At 38.1% G+C, this 24,557-nt stretch overlaps 1 protein-coding gene across 1 annotated transcript; it reads left to right on the forward strand.

Moving 5' to 3' along the window:
- Positions 1 to 10: 10 nt before the first annotated feature.
- On the forward strand, positions 11 to 23,734 carry LOC110067040 (uncharacterized). Its single transcript, XM_020774317.2, has 10 exons — positions 11 to 504; positions 1,179 to 1,287; positions 2,194 to 2,343; positions 5,838 to 5,943; positions 7,039 to 7,094; positions 10,558 to 10,643; positions 11,689 to 11,809; positions 20,922 to 20,983; positions 21,901 to 21,988; positions 22,933 to 23,734. The coding sequence occupies exons 1-10, from the start codon at positions 128 to 130 to the stop codon at positions 23,047 to 23,049; spliced, it is 1,272 nt and encodes a 423-aa protein (XP_020629976.1). The 5' UTR covers positions 11 to 127; the 3' UTR covers positions 23,050 to 23,734.
- The last annotated feature ends 823 nt before the right edge of the window (positions 23,735 to 24,557 follow it).

Consider the following 24,557-nt stretch of genomic DNA (forward strand, 5'->3'; position numbering starts at 1 on the left):
TGACAAGGTTCCGATGCTTCTCGACTGAAATACAAAATGGCTGCAGATTTGGGAATACTAAAATGATATGAGCTAAGAAAGCAAGATTTAGGAAAAGATCGGTTGAAAAAATCTATGGCGAGACGAAATGGCCAAAGGTACAACGGTTCGACAAAGGGAGAAAAAGAAATCTTACTTGACAAGTAAGAATTTCACGGACTCTACAGTTGGCAGTTCTACTTCGAGCGATGTTTCGCCAATCAACGAGGATCTTCACAACCAAAGTCTTTGGGGATATTGTGTTTTTGCCATTCTACTGTCAGTTGGCAGCGTTTCACTGTTTTGTTTGAAAAATACTGAGTTGTTTTCTCGAACATGGAGATCAATCCAAGTTTCACACAGATTTTACAGCAGTGCAGATCAAAACGCTGTAGAACTTCCGTGTAACTTCGGAGACAACTTCACCGTTGATCGCCGCTCTGATCTAAGCCTGGAGGAATTCATCCGTTGCTATGATGCCAAAAGGTACCTACTGTAACAGTAAGGTTAAAGTAGCTGATCAACCAAATGTTGTTTGCTACGGAAGAGAACATTGAACTCTGTCATTCAATCCACATATAGGCATGAGTTCGCTTGTTTGTTTGTTTGTTTTTTTCTGGGGGTGGGGATAGGGTGGAGGATGGTAAGAGAACCTCTGCACGACCCAGCCATCCATTGTTTGTTTCCCGGTCCAGCAAGTATTATTGTACTTTTGAAGGCTGTAATTTCAATGGGTCCTGCAGGTAATAACTCTTGATGTTTTACCACCTGTTGATCACAATCATGGTCATGTGGCTAGAAGGGGCCAGGGTACATGTATTTTGCCATGTGAAGAGGTTGGTTTCCATTCCTGGTCACAAAATGTAAAATAGGAGATAAATTTTAGGAGCTCAGTGGCGATATTTTGAGTACTAAGATAGAAAAACACCAGAGAGATAATAATAAATCGTAACAGAACAAGGACAGTTAAGGATGGAGAAGATTGACACAGATTTTAAGCAACAAACTTGAAAAAATTAGGCTAAAGATTTCAAGATGTGCAAACCATGACGTAACTTCTTTAAATGTAGATCTAGAAAAAGCCAAAATTTTCAGTGTCATTGTGTCGCTATGTGTTATCTTTTAATGTGTTGAGAGTTTCTGTTTTGTTTTGTTTGCAGACCAGTTGTTATAACAGATGTTGTTAGAAACTGGAAAGCTATGAACTGGACTAAATCATTCCTTGTCAGTAACTATGGAGACAAGAGAGTATCAATGAAAGCCACAGAGGTTAGATGGTGCTCTGATTTACTACACTGTTTTATAATATAGATAGGACCCTACGTGTGCTCTGATTAGTCAAAAACCCATGTTTTATCAGAGTATAAAGCATAGAAAAAGCGCATTTTATTGTTTTTCACCACATTACCTCTAAATCATAAAGCAAATGAAGAAGCCTAAACTGTGTATTACACTGTGATAAAACACTCCGGACATTTGAGAACACTCGAGAAATGTGGAAAACACTCACCTATGGCTTGTGTTTTCTACATTTTCCTCGTGTTCTCAAATGCCAGTCATGTTTTATCACAGTGTGATAGACAGCTTGGGCTTCTTTATTTGTTAAATATTAAAGTAGCCTTGAATGGATGTATGACCATCCAGTATTGCAAACTGACATTTTGCACTCCATGGCAACCAGAAGTGGAACATGCAATGCTGTCAGGCTGTTCATACATGTACTCATGAATGCAACCCTCCCCCTTGCCCCCCCTCCCAAAAAAAAAAAACCAAGCTACAATGAGCTAGTGCAGTGGTTCCAAGGCTGTTGTCTAAGAAAAATTACAAGCAGCCAAAAGGAAAAAGTAAGTTTTTCCAGTCACCCAAAGGCCTGAGTTAGTCACCTGTGGTACCCAGGCGCTTCTAGAGCACAGCCCTGGGTTAATGTATGCTGAACTCTAGATTGAGTGGCCTGCGTTCAAATCCTGGTCAGGATTATAATAATTGTGACTGTGTTCACATGTGTTCACTTGCTTTGTAGAAGTGTCTTAGAACTATAAAGACAATGTGGTGTTTGTTAAATGAGCCGAGTCCCTGCTTAAGATAAGTCTCCAATGACGAACCCTACGAAGTACATGTAGGTACTGTACAGAAGTGTTACTGCTAAGTCTTCTTTATAATTCCTCTGAACTGCAGGGTCCTTTAAACAAAGCCCAGGGATTTGCCGTTCCTTTGAAGACTTTTGCAGAACATGTACATGAAGGCCAACCTGAGGTGTGGACATATCTGGAAGATGAGCTGTTTATAGAAATGAATCCAGAACTGAGAGATTATCTAGGGCAGCCTGTGAGTAGCAGTAAATTATGATATATATGATTATATTGTTCTTATTTAGTTGTGCAGGGTTCTCCCTTGTTTTCAGTACAACAGGTAAAAGGGCATTTTAAACCGGTAAAGCAATCAGATGGTTTTAGATCTCAAATGAAATCAAACAGCATTTTCATTTTTAAGTGTTTTATTTTTTGTCTTAATTCTCTTGCCCTAAAATCAGAGAAAAATAGGCAAAAGCCACTTCCGGGGTATCCTCGCTGTGCTTTTATGAAGTGTCACTACAACATCTGCAGTCGTCTCTCAAAACCAAACGAAATCGCTGCATATTTGTTTTCATTCACGTTCTGGAAGGGTTTATTGTCAAGGATTCTCTCAAAACGTCATCTGAAAATAGATTTTAAACACTTTTGACCTGAATGTGGAGCATTTTGTGACAAAGATGAAGTTTTCGATCGCCACACGGGAATGTTGATCAATTTAGCAACACCAGTTTTCTAAAGCCGATAGTTAGGTGGGAAGTTCATGGAACTGATTTCCCAAATCTTGTAACGTCTAAAATCACTTTACCTGTAACTGTTTCCATTTGTGACTTCTTACCATTGCTGATGGAGAGAAATGAGAAGGAATTGTGGCAGAAAGCCTGCCAAAAATTCACGGATCTTGCCTTAAGTTCGAAAGCCATAGATAGAACTTACAAACCATAGCCTGCGCAGTTTATCTTTTAATCTGTTTATTCATTCTTTTACAAGGATAAAATACCAATTATGTCGGTGAAACAACTACATTTTTTTCTTTTACCTGTCGAATTTTTAAGAATTCCAAGGGATTTTAGGTGGCAATGAGTGGTGTTACAGGCGGTAAATTTTACTGGTTACCGCCTGAAAAAGAGAACACTGGTTGTGTAGATTTGCATATTAAGTAGCTGTTAACATACAAATTTTAGTATTGTTTATTTTTTTTAACATGCAAATTGAGAGTAAAAGCTGAATCGTAACAAATATAGATTATGCAAACAGGAATCCGTAATTGCAGTTGTCCGGTTGTCTGTGACTACATGTACTAAAAAACTGTAGGGACGACCAAATCAATACGAAAACTCGTCCAGTGGACGAGTTTAGTTTGACTCTACCATTTCTTAAGTTTTCTTGTGAGTTCCCTACATTCTGACCACTTGTCATCCATTTGAAACTTGAAAAAAATAGAGAAAGATTTGCAGCTTTCCGTTGCGATAAAATCATCATTTTGGTCTGCCATCTGGGATGATGTCTCATCGTGAATGAAATCATTGGAGGCTCAATTTTCATAATTTTCTCAACGGCTGATGCTCTGTAATACTGCATCCTTGAAAACACATGATGCAATCATATTAATTGTTTTGATCAGGACAAGGCGTTTAGTTAAATGGAAATACAAGCCAAATACAAGTAGGAAGAGTGAAAGTGTTCCTTTCTGCCTTCATGGCAGTCAAAGAGTTAGAGGCCTTGGTTTTCATTTGTACCTGGATTTTTGGTGTCCACTGACAGCCGCAACTATGGGCATGATTTACTGGGAGACTGGTCACATGAAAATAGTAAAAAAGTAAACTTTCCAATTACATGCCGTTTCCCTATTGAACGGACAAGTAAAATTTTGGCAGGGGAAGTATGTCGTATGCCAATATGGATCCCTGAGCAAACTGTAAGACTATGTTTTGCTCCTTGTAGCTGGAAAAATAAGTTGTCAAGTTCAAAGGGCTAGCTGACGATGTCCTAGGATTTTAAACGTTAGCCTCTGGTTGACAGTTTCAGAAAAGATGGACAGTTTCCAAAATGTGGAGAGCCCATCAAATACATATTTTTAATGTATTGCTGAAGTCTTATAAAGATTGGTCACTGATATTATCCTAAAAGGACTGTATACGTGTGTTTTTTATATGTTGTAGATCAAAATGAAATTCAGGTTAAATGATTTTAACCTAGTTTGATTCTGGCATCTTTTAGGAAAAAACATAAAACATATATTGTTGGTAACTATTAACTCTGTCATTGAATAAGGCTTATCAATAATTACTTTCTCTAAATTAGTCATCTGGTGTTTCTTGAATGGGAACCTAAGCTTACGAGCCCCGTGGTTTTTATAAGGGTTCCCTTGCCATTTTTTTTTTTTTTATTTTCTATCCTTTAATATATAAATTGTAGTTTTGTATATTCATTGTAATCGTGTATATTAATTTTTGTAGTTTATTAATCATTGTACTGTAATTCTATTTTTGTTTGTGCACGTGGCAAATCAAAATAAAATAGAAAATAAAAAATAAAATTCTCAATTTCTTTTGTCTTCTAACCCTAATTATTCATGATCCATGAATAACTAGGGTTAAGAGACAAAGAAATTTCATTTTAACCTGAATTTCATTTTGACCTACAACATATATATAATTTATATATGTTATTGGCTGGCTGGGAGGTCCGTATAGTGAAAAACTGTGACCTCGGGCTTGAAAATGTTGCCCGAGGCCACAGGCCTCCGGCAGCATTTTCAAGACCTCGGTGACAGCCGGACTACGATGTATACGGACCGACCTTTTCTTGGGGTAAATTGGCTTACAAGTGGGTTTGTTTACACAACTTTGTCAATTGAATTGGCTTACATGCCATCTACAAACCATTCGCAAAAAATCTAACGAGCGAACAAGCGAGAAACTCAGATACTAGACAAAGAAAGATGTATTACAGAACAGATTTATTTCGAACTACTTTATGTTAGTTACATTTAGTTCACCAGTTAAGTTCTCCGAAAGTGTTTTTCCGGTGTAAAATTTCGTGCAAAGATTAAAGTTGTACTACAAAAACAATTTCTGTTAGTTGTGTGAATCACTCAAAATCAGAGGTTTCTACCGTAAATTGAGTAGTGGAAAGCGAGGAAATTCGTTAAGTGTATTCCACAGAAATTCTTTCAAATACAGCAACGATCAGAGACTGAACTCGACTGAAATTGACTCATGTTTTACTTAAAACTGTACAGAGAGACACACAGGATTGCGTGCCATTACAGTGACGAGCTACAAACAGCCAAACAAACTCTTACAACTTCAAAAAATTCAATTGAATTTACTTACAGTGACTTTCCTTGCCGTTTAAAGGTGAATAGAGTTAAACTTGCGTTGATTATTCGTCGATGGAAGTGTAAAAAGGTCGAAAGATTGACGATTACCGCTAATTCGTTCACGAAAATAGATCGACTCAACGGATTCCGCCCACTGTGGCAGTCCAGATGAGAAAATTCTGCCCACTCCAGGAACCAATCAGATTGCAGGATTTGTTGAATTCTGCCCGCTCACGAGCTGAGAATAGGATAAATATAATTATTTGAAATTTCTGGAAGTTTTTGGAGGCATGATGTTTGATTTTCCATCTTACATTTTCTCCCCTTCAAGCAGTTGCTTAATAATATGTGAGTAGGATTCACTCAGTCAGGTAATATTGTTGCATGTACATGTAACCATGTAAAATATTTGGATTTTCTCCCAGGTCTATCTGAAGGAAGATTTTTTCCAGTTGTTACCAAAAGAGATTCGACCGTGGAATGCCATGCTTTTGTGGGGTACAGCTCATTCAAGGTCATCTCTTCACATAGGTACAGCACTAGTAACATGTACTTATGTAGTATATTCTCTATGGGAACATCATCATTTAGGGGCAACAACCTAAACTTAAAAAAGTAAAGGGCAATTTCACTGTCAGAAATTGTAGCTACCTGCAGCTAACCCTTTACTGAGATGAACAAGTGAGTAGGTGAACGTAGAATGCCTAGTTTAAATCCCGACCATTCTTTTAGCAGTGTTCTATCCTTTCCCCAAACTCAGAAATCAAAGAGGTATGCCAGCACATGGCATGATACATCCCATAATTAAAGCACTTGTGGTGGAGCATAATTCTCGTTGAAAGTTAAGTTTAATCCTGAAGTCTCTTGATGTATTCAAAATAAATGATGCACATCACTGCACATAGCAATCAGAATCATATTAATTTTCAGAGACAGATTTAATTATTTTAGGATCTGAATTAATATACATTGCAGGCCCCAGTTGTTCAAAGACTGGATAATGTTAGAACACTGGATAAATCGCTATCCAGTGGATAAGTGTTAACATTTGATAAACCACGCTATCTGTTGGATAGTGATTTGCTTGGTGGATAGCGTTATCCACCTTCCAAACAACCAGGCAGGCTTGGTCACCTTATGTATTTCTTTTCACATGTGCATACATGTATACATTTGCAGTGTATAAGTTGATGTCTATTGTTACTATGTTTTTTTTTTTGTTTTTTTGTGTTTTTTACAAGCGATGCATGTAGATTAGTGGGCACAAATTTCAATGTCTTTATGAGCATTACATGATTGTGAATAAAGTGGTGAAAATGCATGGATGGCTGCATCTGCAGAAAACACAGAATGTGGTTCAATGTTTTCTGCAGACACAACTCGTACACTCCCACGTACTGTACTTTTTCTGTACTTTATTATGCTTTCTTAAAAGCCCATGAAATTTACACACAGTCAATAATTATTGTAAATTTGAATTTATATGACAGTGGAAATCTAATGGAAGTTTGAAAATGTCCAGGCTTTAGAAATTCACTGCTTACTTGTCTTGCAGGGATACCAAAACTTACAATTTTCATTAACTGTCTTTAGAACTTACAACTTGCTTCTTTGTGCTTTGAATAGATCCTTACAACTGGACTGGCACAAACGCTGTTTTATCTGGAAAGAAAATGTGGAAGGTAAAGTATGAAAGGTTAATGGAAAAAGGCTTGTCCCTTCTTTGTACTTAGAGGGGATTTTCAGTTTGCCATCAAATATAGATAATACATGTCAGTTTCCAAATACTAAAAGTCCTTCACGTGTAAACTTATTAAAAAACAAACCTTTGACTTAAACTTGTTTAAAAAAATAGAAAACAGTTTTATTTATTACAGAAATATCATTTAATTTTATAATAATTTTATGCTCTTGATCAAAACACTGGTCTGGATAAATTTGTAGCAACAAATCAGTGTACATACTGTTTCCAAATAGTACATTTGAGAAGTGTACAATGTCCTTTAACACTATACAGTCATTAGTTTGTATGGTCTGATTGTCCGGGTGAGGGTAGTTCTGAAAAGAAATGTTGCTGGTGAATGATGTTTTGACAACCTCAGCGGAAGTCATCTTCCGAATCAAGTTTAGTGAATAGTGTTTGTCAGTCAATGGTGTTAAAGTCTGATCCATGAAATGGATTGGTCAGCTAAGGGACCGTTCATTTTTTATGAGGGAGGGGGGGCTGGTGGGATTTGGGAAGCACCATTTAAAAATCGCATGACCCCCCCTCAGCTTACCAATTTTTTCACATGGCCCCCCCTTATAGCGGTCATTTTTTGGGATGACCCCCCCCCCCCAAAAAAAAAAAATTGAACAAACAGTATTTTAATTGCTGGTTTTCAGTGTCACGCCATTCAAAATAGATCAAAATAAAAATCAAAACCGTTCAATAGATAAAGTCCAGATTCTGAGAAAAGAAAGAAAGTAAATATGCAAAGACTCTCGCCAAGATTCAGGTCACAGCAATTTTTCTTATGCAAGATATGCGGATAAATTTTTTACCCAAATTTACAGAGATTTGTATGGAGACGCCATCCTGGTGCCCATCCGGATGGGCACCAACATGGCGGCCGGAAACCAACAGAAACATCTGTCAAAGAGTTTTGCTACAAAAGCGTGAATTTACCTCTCGAGGAACTCAAAAACATTAAAATAATATTTTTTCTAATACAAGAACTGTTCGGATAGCCAAATTACCCGAATTAAGTCACATTTCTACCCAACATGACAGCTCTCTTGGCCGTCACGTAAATGCTGCGTCACGCAAAAGCTTAGAAATTCAAGCGTAATCTATCACAAAACCAAGAACCCATTCGGAGCAAAAATTTGTATGAATGTTAGTTTTCAGCTGCTCTTATACATCATGGAAGTAAGATGTCAGGAGGATCAATAGTTTTGTGGTTTGAATTTTAGTGACGTCATGTGAAAGCCGGCAATATTTCTCTAGTATCCCCCTACTTCGCGTTATTATGCTCACTATGAAGACAATATTTACAATCCCTATACTACAGAGAGCTGTTGTTTAAAAAACAAATCAAAAGAAAGAGAAGTCAATTATGGATCTCCTAGTTATGGTTCGCCCTGAGCGTGTGGCATTTGGCCTCTCATTGGCATCTTCCTCATCTGAATTGATGAATGCAAGAATGACGTCACTTGAGTCATCTTCTCCCCCAGAGTCAATGGCATCATTGTCACACTCATCATTGTCACTTTCATCCGGTTCACTGCTGTCAGCACTTGCCCTGTTGTCATTTTGTGTCAATGTCCTGGCATTTCTCAGTGTTGGTTGGCCAGCTCTGAGAGGACTCTTCTGCTGCAAGCATGAATGTCTTACAATTGCCTTTACTTTCTCACTCTTGCTGCTTTTCAAATGCGCAAAATTCCAAAATGCACAATAATGGCGAAAGCGACGAGTCGTTTAAGAAAAGGTTTACAGCTGAACGATCCAGGCGGTTTGACATCTTACAAGCAAAAGAAGCAGTCTTTCTAAGTGCGGATGGCTGTTCAGAAAGGGCGAGTGAGTTTTCCATGCCAGGGTACCAGTTGAAGCCTGGTGATGGAAGAAAACTGAACTTCTCCATCAAAGAGCACAGAGCAATGGTGGAAAAGTTGAATGTCATATTGAAAGATGTAAAGGAACACGATTCCACACTCTTTCAGTCCAGTGGGCTTGCTTCAAAGCAGGGCGAAGAATTTGCCCACAGTTTTAATGTAAAACAGATCAAATGTATGTTGACGAAGGTCACGCAGGACATGGAAGCACTAGAAAATAAGAAGAGCAATTATAACAGCATATTCTAGGGCATACTCAAACAGCACATCAACAAAAGGAGAAGGAAAAAAGAAAACCGCAGAAAGTCAAATGAAAGAAAGAGGAAGCGGACTGAAAACAACGTCCAACGAGTTTATGGAATCTGTGTTGGAAACCCGCTAGGAAATGATCTTCCACAATGCCTTGTGTGTACCCTCCTAGAACGGCCGTCCCGGAAGAGTGTATTAAAGTTGAGGATGTTGCCACGTCGTTATTTAGAAGAGATAGGCCATACATCGCACAGCTCTTTGAAGGGAATTATTTCACCGATGCTGCAAGAAGCAGAATCACCACAATCCTTGAGCAGGAAGTCAGAGATTATGTTTACACCTTCATGTACCCTGAAGAGTACACTCTGACGGAAAGCATTGCTGCTTCTTGCAGCATTGGTGAAAGAGACTCCCATAGCAGCACAAGCGGCGACGAAGAACTCGACGACAGCGAAGATGAAGATGAGTGCCAGTGAAAGTTGCATTCGAAAATAACAGTGTTAAATACTTCTTTTCAGTAGCTACAAATGCTTTTTGTCGCCAAATGTTTTTTCAAAGCAGAAGGAAAGTTTGTAATAAATTTGTTTCCTGCCTTCTATGTTTATTCTATAGCAATTTTTTTGATATTCAAACATTATGCCATTTTAAGGTTTTACTAAAATATTTCACGTGACCCCCCCTTTTTCCCTTATTTTTTTGGGATGGCCCCCCCTCGTAAGCCATTTTTTTTCGCATGGCCCCCCCCCCAAATCCCACCAGCCCCCCCCTACCTTATAAAAAATGAATGGTCCCTAATTCATGATCATAGATGGTATTGCCTGTAAGACTTGTGTAAAGGTTGTCGACATGCAGTCATTGGTCAGTTCTAATAAGTTTCAATCTTTAGATGTTGTAAGTCAAATTAAGTTGTTCTTGTCAAGGTCCATCCATCGGTTTTGTTTATGTTGGGAATAATTTATTGGTATGGTGCCGGTACGTGTAGTTTGTTTGCTCTAAGTTAGTGTACCAGCTTTCCAGAGCCAGTCATTGAAAATATGTTCAATTCAGGGACTTATAGCCAAGTTGGGGCTATAGGTTTATTTCACTGTAGGTCACCATAAAGAGAGCTTATCTACATGTACAAGCCAAAATTTCACTACAAAACAAAGACAAGGCAAATTGGAAGGTACACAGAGCATAAAGACCAGCTGGGCTTGTTAATGAGTGCATGGCTTCAGGTGGTTTTCAAGCCTACCAGCTTAGTTTGTCTAGCTGCATCATTGTTAATTCAGCTCACTCTTTTTTACTGGCTTCTCCTTGTAGCTTTATCCTCCTGGACAAGACCACTTATTGTACGTCAGACAACATCAACGCTGTGGATTCCCTCTGGATTGTTGGAAATACAATAGGTACATGGCAGTAGAATTTGGTTTTCAGACTGTGTTACTGAACAAGCCTGAGCAGCCTTTGACTAAGTTACCCTCTAACATTATTATACATTAACTTCAATATGTAACTAAAACATATCAAATAAATCAAATTAAATTACTTTAGTCTTAGAACGGTTTTCACTTGAGTGTTGAAAAGAAATTGGTTTTGCATGATTAGAGCAGTTTTCAATTGAGTGTGAGCAGTAATCAGGCAATTACTTTGATTTTGGTTTTACTATGGTTTGAGATTGGCTGAGTAGTCTAATTGGTAAGTGATTGGTTTGGTTTACAACAATCAAAAATCACTCTATGCTATGTACACGACTGGCTTAAAAGACTTGGGCAACTTTTTGTTCCTTTCAGAAGGAAAACCAAAACCAATCACAACTCGCTCGCGCATGATTCCCGCACTTTTCTTCAGTTACATGGATTTGCTATGGGTTTTGATTAGTTCAATGGATTGTCTGTGTCCTTTGTGACTGGCTAGAGTGATTTTGCAACAATTTGAAACCGCTCTTTTAACCTCCAGAATAGTCATAGTCTTTTACTTTTAACATAATATAAAGTAAGGTTACACGGAAGTTTGCATTCAAGCCTACAGTGTAGCAGGGGCAGCCCATCAGCCCAGTGCATTTTCCTGTTTTCTGTACACAGCATGAAAGAACTATTTACCCCCCACCCCCACTTGATTTGATGCTTAAGTCCAATGCATTATTATCCTCAGCGTTGTATTTGCCAGTACATGTTTATAAATACACGTGGATAGAGAGGGCTGCAAGAGTTACTCAATTCCAAAGTGTCTGCCCAAAGAACACAACACGATGACCCTGTCCAGAGCTCAAACCTCGACCATTCAGTCCACACTCCAGTGCCTAAACACCTTTCAAAGAGTAGATGCATAATACAAGTTGAATACTCCTTGTTAATACCACATAAAAATCAATTCATGGAAATTTCTAAGGATTACTGTTTGAGCCTTACAGTATTGCCATGCCTAATCATCTGCTTAATGTGTACTTTCCAGTCCAATAGATGCATATAACCCAGACTACAAACAGTATCCAAAGTTTAGGCAAGCAAAAGCTATCTCTTTTACTCAGGAAGCTGGAGACCTTTTCATCATTCCTACAGGCTGGTTTCACCAGGTGAGGTGTCATCAAAATCAATGCCATAACCCTTTGAGAAGTATCTAGCTAATACTTGCATGGCTATGTAGCCTGAAGATCCCAAACTCTCTAATCAAAGTACCCAGTTTATTATACATGTATGACTGAGAAAATTACTTCATTGTGATTGGCTGAGAGCAGGCCAATTTATTGTTAATTCTTAATAGCGGAGCTCCGGCGGCCCAAAGGGCCGCCAAGCGGAGCCCCATACCCATATAGGGAAGCAAAGGAAACCCATGAATTGATTTTCTCATGGTTATCATGACTAGCGGTATTGCTCGTGGGCGCGTACGCACGACGGCGACGACGACAGAGTCGCGCAAGATGGCGGCCATACTCCAGCTAATAGGTTGACAGAGACATGCACCCTTGGTTTGTAGCGGGAGAATGCCATTTTTCTTGGCGGGATTTTGAAAGAGAAACGATAGCGGAGGTTGATCTAATGTTTTTAAGACAGGGTTGCACTGAAGCAAAAAACAGAAAGCAAGAATTAACAGGCAAAGAAGTAGCGAAGAAGATCGCGAAAAAGACTGAGCGGGCCAGCGCTGGGGAAGGAGGCGAAACAGTACTGAACAACGCCGTGAATTATAGCTAGTCAAGGGCTAGAGAAAGGAGGTGAAATAATACCGAACAATGCCGTGAACCAAAGCTAACGAGGGCTATAGAAAGGAGGCGAAAGTACCCGACAAATCAGAAGACTGCAGAACTCCTCATGGCCAAGTTCAAAATTCGCGCGAACGTGATGCAGCCGTGCAAGAAAATTCAAAAGTCACATGATTTGGTCAGGTGATGAACAAGAGAAATCAAACGTACCCGAGAGTTTTAGAGAAATTACAAAACAGTAAACGTAGCGGAAAGAAGTGGTTGATTCGTTGATCTATCGAAAATATAACTTCAGTTCAGTCTTCACAACTTTTGCTGCAAGTGTCTGCCTGGAAGATTTACACTGGCCGAACTGAATTGCCAACTTGCGGTAAGTGACTTTTGTTGTTGCGTTTGCTCTGAAAATTATTAAGTTGCCTCGGCGATATAAGCTTAGCTAAGCTCATTTTCAATTGGAATCCATTGAAAGTCTTCCTTATTTGAAGCCATGCTGTAAGAGATTTTAAAAATTGCATCGTTTTAATTTCGCTCGTCTCTAAACAATAACACGTGGGTCGCTTTGGAGGTTGCTGTAAGTTGTAAACAAATAAAGTTTTCTGTCGATTTTCGTCGTCAACTTAAGCTTATAACCTCACGTCTAAAAATAAGCTTAACCAAAACCGTACTTGTAAACACGGCCAGGCGAGTTTTGAAGTTTACTCTGAGTTAGTTAGCACTGCCGCTTCGTAGACTGCTAAAATTTCTTCTTCTGTTTTGAAAACCAAGAAAGGTCTACAAACCATTTTAAGCCGAAGCGAACAGGATTTGCTAAATTTACTTTTGTTCCTATGTGAATATTTGCATATTGTGATTACAAAGTATGGAGATTTCCTTGTTTTGTTAGTTCAATTTATTCGGTTTGGCGAAATGCTTTTGTGAATTCCGAGGTTGATTTGGTTGAAGACTGGTAAAGCTACTGCCAATAAAATGACTGCAAAGCTAAATTAAACCGTCGGCAAAAATACAGACTCTCAGTAATATTCAATCAAATTTAAGCGTGAATAATTTTTAAACTTTAACACTGCAAGCTTAAACGAATTTTCTTTATCCTCTCTTTTATTCGGTCACCTTTCATTGAGAAGGGATTGCTGTTGATACTCGAGCTCAGATGTAGTGATATGCATCTTGTGTTTATAATGTAGATTTCCTCGTTTTATTTTGTTGTCTGTCCAATTAGTTCGGTTTGGTGAAATGCTTATACAGTGTATAGTCCAAAATGTCGAGTAGACGATTATGCATGGCAATCCTGTCGGCAAATTAAGCTCTGCTTTGATTTTGATTGGCTATTTCATTTTATTTATGCCATTGCTTTTGGTTGGGGGTACATGGACCCTATTTTCTTAATAAGAGGTTATTCCCCAATGCGGTATTTACACTTAATATGGAAATGTTCCTAAAAAGTGAGATTGTACTAATTAACTCGGTAAATTGAACAGTGTAGTAGAAGTTCTTGCCCTGACCATTTCTCAGTAATAAGAATAACTTTTACATACATATATATATACACAATTTAGTTGGAGAGAGCGCTCTCCTATCTCCACTCTCTCTCTCTCACTCTCTGCTCTCTTCTTCACACTAATTTTTTATTAACTAACTTGTTAAATGGATATCATTGACTGTTTTCTTTGTTGTGCATGCATACTTTTTTGCTTGTCGAAGAAAGTTTCAGTTTCTTCCTGGCTGTACAGTGTCCTTTGTCCTGTCCAGTACCAATTCTCTCAGAGTGTTCCATCATTGTCTTCAGTCGCTACAATTTTCCAGGAAAAAGCAATAGTTTTCTTAATTTCCTTTTACTTTGTGTTAGGACTTTTTAGCATGCCTGTAATTGGCCCATGGGCATTACCGGAGAATAATTTTCAAGTAAAGAATTACATTTGTTTTAGTGTTGAGTGTTTTAAATTGTTATGAATTAGGCATTTATTTTTATTTTTATTTTTATTTTTAAAATTTTTTATTTTAGTCGCATGCAATGTTTTATGATTTTACCGAGGTATACCATGTAAATGTAAATAATGCACTGGAATTGGCCAATCAGAGTGTGCATTATATCGGCTTTAAACACAAACCATGTATAATAAATGACTTGTATGTAAATGATATTTTTATCACAGAGAACTGGACAGGGCAAGAACTTCTCGTTCTTTTGTGAATTTATATATTAATTCCTCTCAGTGCTGTCAAAGATGTCTCGGGAACCTTCATTTCTGATAATCTATTATTTTCCACCATACCTACAGCACAGAAGCTCACCAAATCCTAACTGATAACTAACATGTGTGTATCTCTAGCCTTTGCTGTCTGCTACATGTATATTCTGTTATCCTGCCTTAACTGTTAGAAACAATTTTGACAGAGCTGTTTCAACAGTTTCACTTAAATTGATTTCCAGTAACAGTGCTACATGTAGCAGTGTTATTGAGTATGAACTTTATGGAGGATTTTAAATTTTTATTTTTTTATGATTACAGACGACAACAAAATATAGATGTGTATACATAACCTGATGTTGGTGTTGGTTACAAACCGTAGTTCATAATAGTCATCCTATTACAGGTAAGGGGGAAAAGTTCAGAGAGTTTAGAACATTTCTTCTCCCAGTACACCTTCTGTCTAGAGGTGCAATAATTGAGAGGTTATATATATATACGAGGAGTATTGTAAAGTTACTGTATAAACTTAGTATGAAAATCTGACATTTGAATGCCTCCTTTGCTAAAATTAGGCACGATTTAATTGTTATCTCTCCCCGTGAATTCATAGAGATTCCAGAGGCAAATTATCACGTAATGTGGAAGTCCTGTCTTCAAGTGAGGGAAAATGACACAAAAGAGTTACAATGAAAGTAAAAAGAATAGATTGTTTTCACGTGATGTCATCGCTTTCTAAAATCCAAAACTAAAGAACCACCAAAGTTTTTATCCTCGTTAGGCATAAGAGGCGGTATATTTATATCTGTTCACAATTTTACAGTTCAATAACGTGCTTCGTTTGGAATCCAGAGCATTTTGAATGTCAGGGTTATGGAGGTGCGTGACATAAGGCTAAGATCAAGTTCGTCAAAAAATATAAACTTATCTCACGATTTTGAGCTTTTTTAGAAATTTGAGCATTAAGAAAAGTACTTATGTAAATGCTTCTTTGATCAGTACTGATAATCAGTCGCCTAGATAGCCAAAGAAAGTTCCAGATGTTTACTCTATTTTCCGGCTGCCATATTGGTGTACCACGGAGGTACACCAACATGGCGTTTTCATACTGGGCTCTGTAAATATCTGCGAAACATTTCGACGAATATCTGAAGTTTGGGGGAACATACAGGCCTAAAACTTGGAGAAGTGTCTTATTTAGTTACCTTCTATAACATCATAATTTCATAGCTTTTTCCAAAGGATGGTTTTCGATTTATTTTTTTTATTGCATGACAGTGAAAATGATCTATTGTGAATGTTTATATGGTGTACATTATACATCATGTAAAGGTATTTGGTGAGTGCCAAAGGCATAACATTTCATGTATTGCTTTTTCAGGACAAATTACATAACAGTGATGTTTTAAAAGGTGTGATCAGAAAAATAATGAGTACATTGTCCAGGCATCACCAGTTTATGGACGGCATATGTAGACAGTAAGAGATTAACTGTAAGCACCACGTAAGTTAGTTTTATGCTTATGACTTCTTGTTCTTGGATTTTGTGTCATTTCATCACAAGAATAGGTAATGAAAGATGCAATAGTTGTTGCAATATATTTTTGAAGGAAAACTTATAAGTCTGCCTATGCTGGATAACAGCCATGTGTAAACTGAATGTGAAGCAAACACTCTGTTAAAGATGGGGCAACCCTAAAACCCAGAAACCGGAATCCGGAATCTGGAACCAAAAACCGGAATCCAGAAACTGGAAACTGGAATCCGCAAATCTAAGAAAATAAGTTCTTCAAATACACAAAAATTGTTTTGCTTAGCTTTTCGACAGTAAAAAATAAACTGCCAAGTAAAAAGGACCTCAAACTTAACCTTTTTTGAAACAAAAATCCCCCGTCTGTTGAAATCGTGCAACCGTTATTTCTAGTGAGGGCTATGATTATGAGAATCTCAGTAAAGTGCATCTTAATTTTATTCCAAGCACCTCGAGAGCGTCTAAAATAAGCTTGCTGGTAATTGCCATTTTGTTCAATAAGTGATCTTCAATTTACCGGAAGTATAAATTTATCCTTTATGTCTAGTAGATACTGAACAAGATAGAAAATTTCATAGAGAACAGGATATCCGTCAGTGGCAGCCCCCTGTACATTGACGGTCAGGCCCCCCACTTTCGAAGTCCAAAGGCTAACCTGTCTGGTCTAAATATGAAATTTGATTTTTCCAACAGATACGAGACCAATTCCAGATTAACACAATTTTCACACTGATACTGTGACAAATCAGCATTTCATATTCGTGGCGGCCATCATATTAAAACAATTTGTAGAAATGTTGCGCACTTACTTCCATCTGCTTCTCACTTGCCAACAGATCAGACCACATGTTGTTAAAAGATGCTAAAAGACTGCCAGAAACTCACTGCAATAGCCTATAATAGCTTGTTGTTAATATGCTGCTCACCAGTCTTCTCAGAGCAATTTGATCTAGACAAGAACCGGGCTCTCACCAGGGCCAGCTTGAACAAAAGATGGGTAACTTAGCCTATGAGCAGGCTCTCGTGTTTGGGCTGGGGGCGTGAGTGGCAAAGCCGCATGAAGGCTCTTGGTGACGTGCCAATGCAGAAAAACACTAGACACCTATTTAGCCTGCTCAGACACTAGAGACAGATACTAGAGCCTGCTCGCAGGCTATGAGTAACTCTATCCACCCAAAAAATCAGTAACCCTGACTGGATAGTGATGTACCCAATGGATAGCTTTATGCAACTTTTGAACAACCGGGCCAGATATATAGCTAAGGGTTGTTCAGAACTAGTCAATCATTTTTTAGCAATTACAGTCTGTGGCTGAAGTAAAGCCAAGAAAATAACTAACAAGAAAATAATTTTTGCTCATATATATTAATTAGACATTGCTGAAGTAAATTATTTCTATCATCATTCATAATATCTGGATTCCAGATTCTGGTTTTCGGTTCCGGATTCCAGATTCTGGATTCCGGATTTCGGTTTCCAAATTCAGTGTTTTAGGGTTGCCCCAGATGATGTATGTGCATATGTTAATCTTGAATAATCTGAAATTTCAGAGAGTTTAAAAATGTCATATCATATCTGTGATGGTTCTGAGGTGGAGGGCTGTTACATGTAGATGTAAATGTCTCATGCACGATTTTTCACTTGTTATGATTCAGGTGAAAATAGTTTCTGTATCTGTTGATGTGCAACAACCTACACCAATATTTCAGCCTAATAATGTACAGTGTATATTAATTAACCAAATTATGCTGTTTTTAGTTGACCAGTGCTACTGAATAGTAATGTGATGTTGAAGTGCACAAATTTACAAACATGCCCAGTGTCAACTTGTCAAATATATGAACTGGCCAGACAGTGTATATTACAAAATTCTCTGAAAGGTAAGATGTTTCTTAAACATTATTTTGTAATTGTTTTCCTCAAGAAAAGATTCATACCCCACATGGAGGTTTTTTCTCTGTTAGAGCTCTTGATTCCTGATACTTTTATTTGGAATTTCTAAAGACTGGCCATGAATGGGTGTTGGGTGTGAATATCTTCTGGAACTGCACATTCATTCATTGAGTAAGCAAGAACATCAGTATTTATCCCGACAAACTCTGATTTTCTTCTGGAAGCTGAACTCATATGCAGTTGTACAGTTATATGTACATGTACAAACAAACAGCCTGGATGACCCTGTGATTGGGACTGTGCACATTGTTGTAACTTGCAGTGTTCCAGTTTCTTGTTTGAAGCAAATTGCATTTGCTCTCGAAAGCAAGTTGTGAAGTTCATAACAGTTATGTAAGTTTGCTTTGTATCTCAGGGCAGAGCCTGCCACTGTGAAAGTTGGAGTACCAACCCCTAGCATTTGATTCACTACTAACACTCAGTAAACAAGTCACAATGAAGTACACTGTATATCAAAGAGAGGAATTACATGCCTGTTCCTGTCAGTCAATACATGAACAGTTTACAGATGGGCAGCCTGTATTAAAACATCAAAGATTTTCAAAGCAAGCATGGCCTGGTGAGATATTTCTGACAGATATATTAATTTGTGAAAAGTTCTATAAACAAATGCATCTGGGAACAATTTATTAATTTATCATGGATGCAGCTTCTGAGAGATCCCCAATATTAATGGAACATACACTGCTCATACATGTAAAAGAGTTCAGTAATTCATTACTTATGATTGTAATGCTTTGTTTGGTTTCTCTGTATTTACAGACAACTTGATGGGGTTATAAATTCTGCACCAAGTTCATTGAATAAACTGACTTGGAGGTTCAGTTCTGCAACCCATCCTTTGTGTAGTAATATCATAGCTGCAACATTGTGACAGATACACTGCATTACATTATTAAGAAACACATATTAACTAATTATTTTTAAGTGCCTGTTAAATTAATCAGTTTTTCTTAGAGATAATTTACTCATGGTTTATTTAAATAATTGGCTTTTTGGCTTTAAAATGACATTTATTGAGCTTTTAAATCAATTTTGTGATAATCTGCATTGGACATGGCATAAATTGATATTTTGCCAACACGAAATGGAGAACTGGGTCTTAAGCAAAGTTGCAGGATTAGCATTTTTGTAGAAAGAAAGGGTTGAGAAATTTGTGACATTCTACAGACAGCCTTGCCATTCGCAATGTCCAATAAGGTTAATTTGTTCCATTCTGTTGTAGAAATAGTGTTCTCTAATTTATAAATGACTTCAATCTGTTGTTTAAATGATTGCCTTATAACCCCATGTCTGGCTTTGGTGCATGTAGGATATTGATGTATTTTTTATCCATTTTGCTGTAAATTATCGTAAGTGATGTGTCAATCAAAACATATCTTGGATATGCTGGGCTCTTCTGACAAATGTACCTATGCCTGATATCCTTGGAGTGCATTTGGTTGTGTAGTGCAGACAAAATACATGTACATAATATAATTTCCTCTTAGCTTACTGATAATTCTTGGTATAATTTAATCATAGCAAAATTAATTAATGGAACCCAATAACAGCTCTTGTAGTCCACAATGCCAGTCGAGAAAAAGAACAAATCACATTGAAATTGAGTAATAAAATTACTATTAGAAGCCTATGCAAGTATTCATGATCAGCAAAAAAAAAAAATATCGTAATTACCATTTATGCGAGGGTGATTTTGCTCATTGCAAACCCTTCCAGCAGGAGCAGACTCCATACAATAGTGAAGATGGCTAAATGCATCTTTGGGGACAAGTTAGAAAACAAAACTTTCCAACTTTTCACATATGTATACTGTTTTGGTATTTTTGTGAGATTACATTTGGTAGAGAATCAGGGACTGAGTATATTGTAACCACTGTATTTCAATCAGTCCCCACAACAAAAAAATGTGTAAACTTCTTTTGTGTGGGAGTCCCCATGTTAACTAAGGAAGAATATAATGATTAATAACAATGCCTTGTCTTTCTGAATAAGGTAGGAAAGAACAAGAAATGCCACCAAAAAGCACAGAAGACAGTTGTGTTATGTGATCAAGATTTTTGGTGGCTTTCCAGAAATCCTTGAAATCATGGCTCTATATTTCATAATCACACCATCTTTCACCTCGATCTGCTGATGTAATACTAGTTCCGGCTGAAACTATTAAATCATTCGCAATTTACCTCATACATGTTGGATTATTTTCATTAGTAGCAACATTCCGAAAAATAACTGAGGAGCTCCGCTTTTAGGCTGGCCTAAATCTATATATTATGCACTGCAGTGCAACTTAACGCACGCGCATTTGCAATTTTCTCAGTCCTATTAGGAATGAGTAATCCTCCGTTGGAAAAAAAGATGGCGACTGGTACATTTACCCATAGATCTTAGTGAGCGAAAGCCTTAACAACGTTCATAAAAACACACAGAAGAGTTACAAAATCTTCAAACCTAGCATACACAATGTCCTTCGTAAAGAGACAAATATTGTAAAAACTTGGCTTACTTTGTGCCTTACAGACTGTGTTAGGTTCGCAAGGTATTGTGGTAAAATGTACAGCCGCCATCTTTTTTCCTACGGTGGGTTGTGTGAAAGCTCGAGCAATTAATTATTTACACTAATCAGTTTTCATATTTGAAAATTCTTTCAAATTGTACTCGCCTTAAGAGGTTCGTGCGACTTTGAGAGAATTTTCAAATATTACTTGTAGTGTTGATCCTTAATTGCACTCACATTCATACGATTACCTGTGTTTATTATAGTTATAACTGAGAAAGCAAGTAGGCTATGTTAAAAACAGTATTTTCCCTTTTGCAGGCATACAACCCTGTGGAAACGATGGCTATTAGCAGTCAAGTGATGAATTCACAGAATTACAAGTAAGCTGCCAGTCATGAATTTACATGGTTTACTCTAACATTATATCAAGTGACTATGAAAAATTCTGCAACGTTCTGGTCATTTTGTCGGAGCCAGTACTTCATCATTACTGAACCAGTCTCCTAGTGGAGAATTGGGCTGTTGGAGCCAGTACTTACACCAGCACCAGTAGTCTAAATGGACACACACACTAGGCCCCGATGTACTGTAAGCTTTATCTTTAATGCAAGCGAAATCTCCCCGTAACGAGAACTAGATGCAACCAAGATGGCGGACGCATGAAGACTGATCGCGCGGGCTTTTATACCACAATGAACGCCGCTGACCGACCGACTACAGCGGAGTGCCGCTGGACAACCAGCCTGCAGGCGCAGTAAGTTAACTGCCAACCCCAATCCACTTCAAGCGCAGCCACAATTATTGTTAATCAATGTTTTGAAAGTGGCGCATGTTTTTTCTTTAACCAATGGCGAAGTGTGCTTGAGCGGTTTTCACTTAAAGGTCGTCGGCTACATTGGTTCACTGGATTGTCTGTGACTCTGTGTCTTTCACTGGCCAAAGCAAGCGCGAATTATTTTCGACAGTCAAGTGAAACGAGCCCTAAGCTGCTAGAATACTGGGTCACGCAGTTTGTGGCAATCATAGTGGCAAACAGCTCTTCAAACGCACCTGGGTGTAAAAAGAAAAACAAAAATAATAAGATTTACTACAGTTTTTAGGCGAAATCCCTCAAATCCCATCATCGAGAATTGGCTGAAGTGAAAGTTGTTAAGTAAACACTACAGAGGGCTTGGGTAACTTGTGTATATAGTCTCCCTTGAACTTGATAATCACACTTGACTTAGATCATCTCGCTAGCCCCTGGACTTAAAGCTGGATTTTAAAATACTGTGCTGTTTTATTTTTTTGTTTTAAGATTGGTTCTAGACGAGATTTACAAAGGCGGAGAAGTAGATCGGAAGAAACTGCCGGGAATTTTTGACAGTTTATCCGCGAGAGAACAAGTAAGATGGATACGTTGGTGTTGAGAGCAACTTTGTTCTTCACTATTAATTTCAGAGGCCGTTTTCACGGAATTTTTTAAGACCGAGAACAAATTGAGTATTAGACATTCCAGAGCTTATGGTGGAAGTTAGCATTATATATAAGGGACTAGACAATAACTTAATCTTGAGTGTGCTTCGGTGGGTGGCATATAAACTAGATTTCCTGTATACATGGCTTAGACTGCGGTAAGAAACAGCAAAAACATTTTTACATTTTTACAGAATTAATCTGCCGCAACAGCCTCACGCAACCGGCAACCGTGACCATGAAACGATGGCTGCCATTGTTAGTATCAAACACATATTTGAGTTCACAGCGTGTCTTTGTCGAAACACTTTCAAGCAGCTTTATTCGCTTGACCCTTGCGGTTTCCAAATTTTACGGTGATTTTATTGTTACTGGAGACAAAAAATGTGTCCAAACAAACTTAGCACGTCAAGATAAGCCAAGTTTCAAATATCAGAGAAGGCTAAGACACGATTTCGTTTGTGGTATTTAGAATTCCGTTTACCACGACAAGTAACAATTTTGAAACGTAAATTCTTGGCGCTTTGACTTCAGGTTAGGGCGGTGGACTTCTGAGTTCGAGTGCTGGCCGGGGTTGTTGTGTTGTGTCCTTGAGCAAGGCACTTTACTCTCACAGTGCCGCTGACACAGGCGTATCAATGGGTTAGAGCAAATTGTTGGAGCAACTTGACTTAATCGTGGGTTGGGGGTGGGGTAGGGTGGTAGAATAACCTGCGTGGCAGATAAGCATGCTTTCAAAGGCTCTCCTTCTGTTGCTTCATGCGTGCTACAGAAACTGGGACGGATAAGTTCCAGCGGTTTGAACCACAGACATATCGTTCCCTAACTTGATAAGCTAGTGTGACCGGGACTTGTATGTTTTTAATTTTTCTAGGTTGAAGCTGTTGTGAAGATTATTCCAAAGGATATCATCAGAAAAGGGAAGAGAGTGACAGAGGACATTCTGAATCAACTCAAGTGGAATGGAAAGGGCAAACGACACAAGAAATGAATGATTCAATACTTGAAGCCATCGAAGAGAAATCACCGAGAATTGTTTGAGCCCGCGGTGTTCAGCGGAGAAGTTGCTTAGCAACTTAACGTGTCCTAAGCCGACGAGTTGAAGGAGTGACTTGGAGTGCTCGTGCTTTTCTTGGTCTGTTTATGATTGGACAATAAGACCCGGGAGCTCGTCACCGAGGATTCAGCGAGTATTCTCGGAAAACGGCACTCTCTTATACCCTTGGCTGACATACATAAGAAAAGGAAGATTCACAAGTCCTAAAGACATGTATATTAAACATTAAAAATTAAATTTTAGGTAATCATTGGAAATGAAATTTCACGCGAAAAGTTAAAAATGCGATAACAATTTTTTTTCTTGTGGCGGATGTAGAGAAATAAGTTGATACTGTCATTTGGACTCTGTTTTTTTGTTTGTGTGGCAAAAGAAAAGATTGTCACAGCTATCTACATGCATCTGTAATACATAGAAGTGTTTTTTTTTTTTCTTCAAACGTGCATACAAGTTAAGTTTATATGTTCTTCTGTTTTTAGCGTTTACTTAATGCTTACTCGACAAAATTCATTCTTTGACATCAGCCAGATCGCCTCATGCCAAGACTTTGAGAGATTCTAGTCTTACACAGCAAAACATTTTAAAGAATTTGTAAAATAAATCACGAACTAAAGAAAAACAGTCAGTGCAAGTCGTATAAAATATCAAGTTAACTAGCGTGCACTTGTGTCGTTCCCAGGCCCTGTCCACATTTATATGTTTTCGTTTGGAAACACATATCACACACTGATGCAGTTTTCGCCAACCCTCCACATTAGAACGATCGAAAACATTTATAGCTGTCCAGAGTGGAGATATTTAAAAATGGAGACCTATTTTATTAGTGTCGATAGCGAAAACGGAGGGTTTGGAAAAAGCAGACGGATACGTGTGGACGGGGCCTCAGTGTAGACGGAGGAAAACGCTGCGAAAACGGTCGCGAAGACGGTAATCGAAAACCCATCTTATCGAAGTGCACTAGTGTCAACGGGGCCTCAGCAGGTTAACACCATGTCCCTAAAGTTTATGCTTGTGTCAACAACATACGTTTTTATTAGGTAAAGGTGAAAATGAAATGTTGAGAGATTGTAGGACTTGGAATGTCCGGAAAAGCAATCTCTTAAGACGCTGTTTATACACAAGTTCATAGAGTCAACTTTTCGTGACAATTGCGACGTTGTGACGACAAGGTTTCGTGCACTTTGCCTCTAAAATTTTGCTTCAATTCACGTGGTAAGTTGTATGAAACATATCGCTGACTGAAAGCGTTTTTAAGAGCAACGAAACGTTCGTAAAATATTCCGCTTCCTGTTAACTCGAATAACGTTTTAGTTTCCGTAGCTCCAAACCGCGGTGAAAGCTCATCAATGTTTCTTTATTCATCGAGGGAAAAAATCTGTGTTGTGCAAACCGCGATGACAAGGCCTCTTGAAAAGAATTTTCGATATCCTATTCAACTGTTC

The sequence above is a fragment of the Orbicella faveolata genome, unplaced genomic scaffold (assembly GCF_042242905.1).
Source record: "Orbicella faveolata isolate gen_17 unplaced genomic scaffold, um_ofav_v1 contig_46, whole genome shotgun sequence".
NCBI lineage: Eukaryota > Metazoa > Cnidaria > Anthozoa > Scleractinia > Merulinidae > Orbicella > Orbicella faveolata.